The sequence below is a fragment of the Schistocerca nitens genome, chromosome 10 (assembly GCF_023898315.1).
Source record: "Schistocerca nitens isolate TAMUIC-IGC-003100 chromosome 10, iqSchNite1.1, whole genome shotgun sequence".
In the NCBI taxonomy this organism is placed as follows: domain Eukaryota; kingdom Metazoa; phylum Arthropoda; class Insecta; order Orthoptera; family Acrididae; genus Schistocerca; species Schistocerca nitens.
The window spans coordinates 42,753,732-42,762,025 of NC_064623.1; the positions used below are offsets into that span (position 1 = coordinate 42,753,732).

At 45.7% G+C, this 8,294-nt stretch overlaps 1 protein-coding gene across 1 annotated transcript; it reads left to right on the forward strand.

Annotated features, from left to right (window-relative positions):
* The first annotated feature begins 1,208 nt into the window (after positions 1-1,208).
* LOC126209837 (selenoprotein F-like) lies at positions 1,209-1,821 on the forward strand. Its single transcript, XM_049938967.1, has one exon. The coding sequence runs from the start codon at positions 1,228-1,230 to the stop codon at positions 1,819-1,821; it is 594 nt and encodes a 197-aa protein (XP_049794924.1). The 5' UTR covers positions 1,209-1,227.
* The last annotated feature ends 6,473 nt before the right edge of the window (positions 1,822-8,294 follow it).

An 8,294-nucleotide genomic window follows, 5' to 3' on the forward strand; every position in this document is an offset into this window, starting at 1 on the left:
CCTCTAACACTACTAGTCATTTCCTTTCTTGTCCCACTCGCAAACAGAGATAGGGAGAAACACTGTCTGTATGCTCAATTGTCCTTACGGTAAATGTAGGTTGATGGCAGTATAATCAGTCTACAGTCAGTTTCAAAATCGAGCCCGAATTATTTTCTAAATAATGTTTCACGAAAATAACTTCGTCTTCACTTCTGGGATTCCCATTTGAGTTCCTCAAGGATCTCCCTAATACTCGCATGTTGATCGACCTTTCGGTAAAAAATCTACCTGCCTGCCTCAGAATTGACTCGCTGTCTTCCTCTAATCCGACCCAGTGCGGATCCCTAGGGCCCAAGCACTGCCGGTCGGTGTTGCCGAGCGGTTCTAGGCGCTTCAGTCTGGAACCGCGTGACCGCCACGTTCGCAGGTTCGAATCCTGCCTCGGGCATGGATGTGTGTGTGTGACCTTAGGTTAGTTAGGTTGAAGTAGTTCTAAATTCTAGGGGACTGATGACCTCAGATGTTGTCCCATAGTGCTCAGAGCCATTTCAAACATTTGGCCCAAACACTACTCAAGGATTTACTAGTGTCCTATAAGCGGTCTCCTTTACAGTTGACCCTCACTTCACCATACTACGGCCCTCACCTTCTCATTCAATTTTATATCACTTTACAATGTTACGCCCATATATTTAATAGATGTGACTGTACCAAGCAGTGTACTACTAATACGGTATTCGAATAGTACGGAATTGTTTTCCTTCCTGATCTGCGTCAATTTACATGATTTTTGTTTTCCAATATTTAGAGCTACCGGCTACAATCACACCAACTAGAAGTTTTATCTACATCATCTTGCATCTTTGTGGAGTCACTCGCCCCGACAGCACCTTCCCATACACCGGAGCGTCATCAATAAACATCCGCAGATTGCTGCTCACCCGGTCCTGATCAACGTAAGTGTCCGCCCTTGGTAGCTGAGTGGTCAGAGCGACAGGATATCAGTCCTGTGGGCCCGGGTTCGATTCCCGGCTGGGTCGGAGATTTTCTCCGCTCAGGGACTGGGTGTTGTGATGTCCTACTCATAATCATTTCATCCCCATCGACGCGCAAGTTGCCGAAGTGGCGTCAAATCGAAAGACTTGCACCCGGCGGTCGGTCTACCCGACTGGAGGCCCAAGTTGAGTGTCAGTATAACGTAGATGAAAGAGTGGTAATAGGGAAGGAGTGTTACATTGTTTTAAGATGCAGTTTATTTCAGGAGCATTTGCTTTTTATCTCTTCACAAATTTGGTTGTTTGTTCCTTGGCGGAATACACGACTGAGGATTGCTGGGCGCTGGGCTCCAACAAAACCAATTTTCTGTGTTCGTTATGTGACCAGCTGAAATCTTTCGATCTGGATATTATCAAAGAACACTGCACACAGTACTGCCAGAAGGATGAGAACACATACGAAGTAAAACATTATGCCCAAGCACGGTTAGAACTCTGCACCTGTAAGTTTGATGCATATCCTCAGATTACAGCTTTTGTCAAAACTGAGAGACGTTCAAAATTTTCGAATTTGCAGATCAAGTATGTTCGTCGCTTGGATCCCATAATAAAACTAATGGATAAAGATGGAAACGTGAAACAGTTATTGGCAATTGATAAGTGGAATACCGATTCAGTGGAAGAGTTTCTGAAGACGCACTTGGAATTTGTACAAGATGAAAAGAGAGACTACTTGGAAAGTAATATGGTTCGATGTGTCTTGCTGTGCTGTTTTTTACATGCAAAAGTTTTATGTTACTGTACAATTGCCAAAGTAAGAGCTTGTAAGGTAGGACACAGGTAGTAAGTAGATGATTCTGTGTATAACCAGCTTTGGAAATCTGGCTGTGGCCTGTGATTTGCAATCTGAAATGGACCTGTAAAATTTGTGAGCTACACAAGACACACGGAGAAGTATTTGCATGTTAAATAAAAAGATAAGTAATCCATTCTGGAAACATCCCCCACGCTGTGGCTAAGCCATGTCTCCGCAATATCCTTTCTTTCAGGAGCGCTAGTTCTGCAAGATTCGCAGGAGAGCTTCTGTAAAGTTTGGAAGGTAGGAGACGACGTACTGGCAGAAGTAAAGCTGTGAGGACGGGGCATGAGTCATGCTTGGGTAGCTCAGTGGGTAGAGCACTTGCCCGCGAAAGGCAAAGGTCCCGAGTTCGAGTCTCGGTCCGGCACACAGTTTTAATCTGCCAGAAAGTTTCAAAATGATAAGTAATGTTTGTTTTATGCAGGCTGTGATTTACATAACAAATGTCATACTTTTGTTCAGTTGTTATAAAGTGTAATAAATTGTCATCATAATTAACAGAAAATTAAAGTGGGAGTCAATGAGTAGTGATGATTTTGGTTTCACTCATAAGTCTCAATGATGTATTAGAAAGTAATGTGGTAAAAATGAAAAAAAAAGTCAAACGACATTTATTTTTGTAAATAGAGAATAATTGCGGTCCTAAAAAACTTATCTCGGGAATTCCTGACGACACCCTTGCCTCTGACGAGCTACTCGGACACTTCTCGAAGGGCTACGACGGTTCAATCCCGCGTCCGGCCATCCAGATTTAGGTTTTCCGTGATTTCCCTAAATCGCTCCAGGCAAATGCTGGGATGGCACGGCCGACTTCCTTCCCCATCCTTCCCTAATCCGACCAGGCCGATGACCTCGCAGTTTGGTTCAAAAATGGTTCAAATGGCTCTGAGCACTATGGGACTCAACTGCTGAGGTCATTAGTCCCCTAGAACTTAGAACTAGTTAAACCTAACTAACCTAAGGACATCACAAACATCCAAGCCCGAGGCAGGATTCGAACCTGCGACCGTAGCGGTCTTGCGGTTCCAGACTGCAGCGCCTTTAACCGCACGGCCACTTCGGCCGGCCGCAGTTTGGTCTCTTCCCCCAAACAATCCAATCCAATCCAACTTCTCGAAGCTCAGCGTAAAATGTATTTATGTTTCTCAGAAGCAAATCATTACTTATTATTTCCAGAAGAGATCTGCAAAGCTTTAGCACCTCTGGTGTAACAAGATTCCTCTTGCAGACAACACTCATTCAATGCATATGTTTATGCGCTCTCTGGAAACTAGACAAACACTGAATCTGACTCACCTATCAAACGGATAATCTCCGAACAATGAAGAGCGTTTAACTGAAACCTTGAATGAGAACTGGTCTGATGATGTTAAGGCTGACGGCGGAACTGCCCTCGTCGCCATATTGCGGTGCAAGTACGTACTTACCGAAAGTGTTGGAAAGATGTTAAACAATGACTATGCATGTGGTACTACGAAATATGTGCAACGTTTGTTTGAGCGGATCCATTAATCACCGTTTACTGATCACCAGCGACTGAACGTTTATTTGAGTTTAAACGCGAGTAAACTAAAAGCTCCTACATTTTCAGCAGCTTATAAATACATATGACGAGGGAATGCTGAAAAGGCCGGCCGGTGTGGTCGAGCGGTTCTGGGCGTTTCATTCTGGAACCGCGCGACCTCTACGGTCGCAGGTTCGAATTCTGCTTCGTGCATGGATGTGTGTGATGTCCTTAGGTTAGTTAGGTTCAAGTAGTTCCAAGTTATAGGGGACAGATGACCTCAGATGTTAAGTCCCATAGTGCTCAGAGCCATTTGAACCATTTCAATGCTGAAAAGTAACACTTCCGCTTTCCCGTTACGGAAATCTTTAAATTTCTTTTAAACCAAAAAAGTGTTATTAACATTCTACATCTTTATTCATAACTACTCAACATAATCACCGAGGCAAAAATCACATTGGTCAAAAAAGAGAGACAGGTTTTTGGATACCATCACTGCAGAGAGTTTGGCTTTGTTGGCGGAGCGACAACCTCACCTCTGCACCGCTTCATCACCAGCAAAGTGTTAGAACCAGTACTTTAAGTTTTGGAAACAGACGAAAATGGCATGGGGCCGAGTCAGGACTGTACGGGGGATGATCGATGACAATGAACCCAAGGCGTCGGATTGTTGCTGGTGTCACAGCTCTCCTGTATGTTCTGACATTGTTGCGCTGAAGGAGAGGCTGCCCAATGTGTGGACCAATTTTTCGATATCGTTTTCTACTGCTCTCTGTTTCTCACTAACCGACAGAGCTACGTTAACACAGCTACGTTTCACGAAACAATTCGGAGCCCTCTGGCGGCAAGGCCTGCTACTTGCGTAAGCGAAACTAGAAAGTTGGTCGAGTAATATGCATGACATGTAATACTTCAAACGATATTGAGAACAGCATAAAAAAATCGGAGGCATTACTCTTTAGCACGCCCTCGTACAAAGTGGAAGCGGCGGATCTCACCAAGGTATCACGCCATGGTTCACTTGGAAATCGTCACGTATGATTGAGACAGTTTGAATCCATATATATAGAATGTGCACGTAATATCCCGCCTTATAATAATTTCGTTAGTAACAGGAAAGAAACAGACCTTTTCCGTCGGAAGTGGGCGTCGTTTGAAGGAGGTGATGGGCGCAATTTGTTTAGACTGAATAGAGTTTCACAGTGAAAAATGGAAATTGCAGATTATCTGCCCGAGGTTAAGAGAAATCCACCTTACGACTCGTACACAGGATACCCGGTATGTTACATATACGCAAAAAAAGTATCACTTCAGTTCCGAGAGTTCCGGAATCAGTACAGAAAATTGGAATAGAGATCAATGTAAACATCATTTCCGTCCTCTTGCATTCAAGCATGCCTGTATTCGTCGCGGCGTACTATTCACAAGTTCATCAAGGCACTGTTGGTCAAAGTTGTCCCACTCCTCAACGGCGATCCAGCGTAGATCCCTCAGAGTGGTTGGTGGGTCACGTCGTCCATAAACAGCCTTCTTCAATCTCTCCCTGCCATGTTCGGTTGGGAAGAGATGTAGGCGCAATCAAGTCGAGCGATGTCGTAATCCTGAAGGAAGTCATTCACAATATGTGCACGTTGGGGCGCGAATTGTCGTCCATGAAGAGGAATGTCTCACCAATTCAGATTACGCTGATACAATAGCTCCCTACCTAGCACTCATATACAACCGCTCGCTCACCGATAGATCTGTGCCTACAGATTGGAAAATTGCGCAGGTCGCACCAGTGTTTAACAAGGGTAGTACGAGTAATCTATCTAACTACAGACCTATATCATTGACGTCGGCTTGCAGTAGGGTTTTGGAGCATATACTGTGTTCAAACATTATGAATCACCTCGAAGGGAACGGTCTATTGATACGTAATCAGCATGGTTTCAGAAAACATCGTTCTCGTGCAACGCAGCTAGCCCTTTATTCGCACGAAGTAATGGCCGCTATCGACAGGGGATCTCAAGTTGATTCCGTATTTCTAGATTTCCGGAAAACTGTTGACACCGTACCTCACAGCGACTTCTAATGAAGCTGCGGGCCTATGGGGTATCGTCTCAGTTGTGCGACAGGATTCGTGATTTCCTGTCAGGAAGGTCGCAGTTCGTAATAATGGACGGCAAATCATCGAGTAAAACTGAAGTGATATCAAGTGTTCCCCAGGGAAGCGTCCTGGGACCTCTGCTGTTCCAGATCTATATAAATGACATGGGTGACAATCTGACCACTTCTCTTAGGTTGTTCGCAGATGATGCTATAATTTACCGTCTAGTAAGGTCATCCGAAGACCAGTACCAGGTGCAAAGCGATTTAGAAAAGATTGCTGTATGGTGTGGCAGGTGGCAGTTGACGCTAAATAACGAAAAGTGTGAGGTGATCCACATGAGTTCCAAAAGAAATCCGTTGGAATTCGATTACTCGATAAATAGTACAATTCTCAAGGCTGTCAATTCAACTAAGTACCTGGGTGTTAAAATTACGAACAACTTCAGTTGGGAAGACCACATAGATAATATTGTGGGGAAGGCGAGCCAAAGGTTGCGTTTCATTGGCAGGACGCTTAGAAGATGCAACAAGTCCACTAAAGAGACAGCTTACACTACACTCGTTCGTCCTCTGTTAGAATATTGCTGCGCCGTGTGGGATCCTTACCAGTTGGGATTGACGGAGGACATCGAAAGGGTGCAAAAAAGGGCAGCTCGTTTTGTATTATCACGTAGTAGGGGAGAGAGTGTGGCAGATATGATACACGAATTGGGATGGAAGTCATTAAAGCAAAGACGTTTTTCGTCGCGGCGAGATCTATTTACGAAATTTCAGTCACCAAGTTTCTCTTCCGAATGCGAAAATATTTTGTTGAGCCCAACCTACATAGGTAGGAATGATCATCAAATTAAAATAAGAGAAATCAGAGCTCGAACGGAAAGGTTTAGGTGTTCGTTTTTCCCGCGCGTTGTTCGGGAGTGGAATGGTAGAGAGATAGTATGATTGTGGTTCGACGAACCCTCTGCCAAGCACTTAAATGTGAATTGCAGAGTAATCATGCATGTAGATGTATGCTGCCGATATGGTTGCCCTATCGGTTGGAGGATAGCATTCACGTATCGTACAGTCGCTACGGCGCCTTCCGACACCACAAGCGGCCTACGTCGGCTCCGCATAATGCCACCCCAAAACAGCAGGGAACCTCCACCTTGCTGTACTCGCTAGACAGTGGGTCTAAGGCGTTCAGGCTGACCAGGTTGCCTCCAAACAGTTTTCCGACGGTTGTCTGGTTGTAGGTATACGCGAGACTCATCGGTGAAGAGAACATGATGCCAATCCTCAGCGGTCCATTCGGCATGCTGTTGGGCCCATCTGTACCCCGCTGCAGAGTGTCGTAGTTGCAAAGATGGACCTCGCCTTGGACATCGGGAGTGAGGTTGCGCATCATGCAGGCTATTGCGCACACGACGTCCTGTGGCTGGACGAAAAGCATTATTCAACACGGTGCTGTTGCTGTCAGTGTTCCTCCAAGCCATGATCCGTACGGAGCGGTCATCCACTGCAGTAGTAGTGCCTTGGCAGCCTGAGCGAGGCATGCCGTCGACAGTTCCTGTCTAACTCCTCCATGTGCGTGAAACGTGCCCTTCCTGGCACAACGTGACAATGTGGATGCGATCGAACTGCGGTATTAGTAGTCTAGGCATGGTTGAACTACAGAGGATACGAGCCGTGTACCTTCCTGGTGGACTGATTGAAACTGTCCGGCTGTCGGACACCCTCCGCCTAATAGCCGCTGCTCATGCCTGGTTGTTTACATCTTGGGGCGGGTTTAGTTCAAATGGTTCAAATGGCTCTGAACACTATGGGACAACATCTGTGTTCATCAGTCCTAAGGACATCACACACATCCATGCCCGAGGCAGGATTCGAACCTGCGACCGTAGCAGTCGCACGGTTCCGGACTGAACGCCTAGAACCGCTAGACCACCGCGGCCGGCGCGGGTTTAGTGACATCTCTGAATAGTCAAACGGACTGTGTCTGTGATACAATATCCACACTCGACGTCTATCTCCAGGAGTTCTTGTTCCTATATATAATGTGTGTGTGTGTGTGTGTGTGTGTGTGTGTGTGTGTGTGTGTGTGTGTGTGCGAGCGCGCGTGTGCGTGTATGAGCCTCTTATCCAAATATGGCCACCCTATTAAACTCTGCAGCAAGTGGCGCGCTCATTCAGTACTTATATATACAGTATATACCGAGTGATCAAAAAGTCAGTATCAATTTGAAAACTGAATAAATCACGGAATAATGTAGATAGAGAGGTACAAATTGACACACATGCTTGGAATGGCTCAAATGGCTCTGAGCACTATGCGACTGAAATTCTGAGGTCATCAGTCGCCTAGAACTAATGAAACCTAGCTAACCTAACGACATCACACACGGCCATGCCAGAAGCAGGATTTGAACCTGTGACCGTTGCGGTCGCTCGGCTCCAGACTGTAGCGCCTAGAACCGCACGGCCACTGCCATGCTTGGAATGACATGGGGTTTTATTACAACCAAAAAAAAAAAGTTCAAAAATGTCCGATAGATGGAGCTTCATCTGATCAGAATAGCAGTAATTAGTATAACAATGTAAGACAAAGCAAAGATGATGTTCTTTATAGGAAATGCTCAATATGTCCACCATCATTCCTCAGCAATAGCTGTAGTCGAGGAATAATGTGTACAGCACTGTAAAACATGTCCGGAGTTATGGTGAGGCATTGGCGTCGGATGTTGTCTTTCAGCATCCCTGGAGATGTCAGTCGATCACGATACACTTGCGACATCAGGTAATCCCAAAGCCAATAATCGCACGGACTCAGGTCTGGGGACCTGGGAGGCCAAGCATACGAAAGTGGCGGCTGAGCACACGCTCA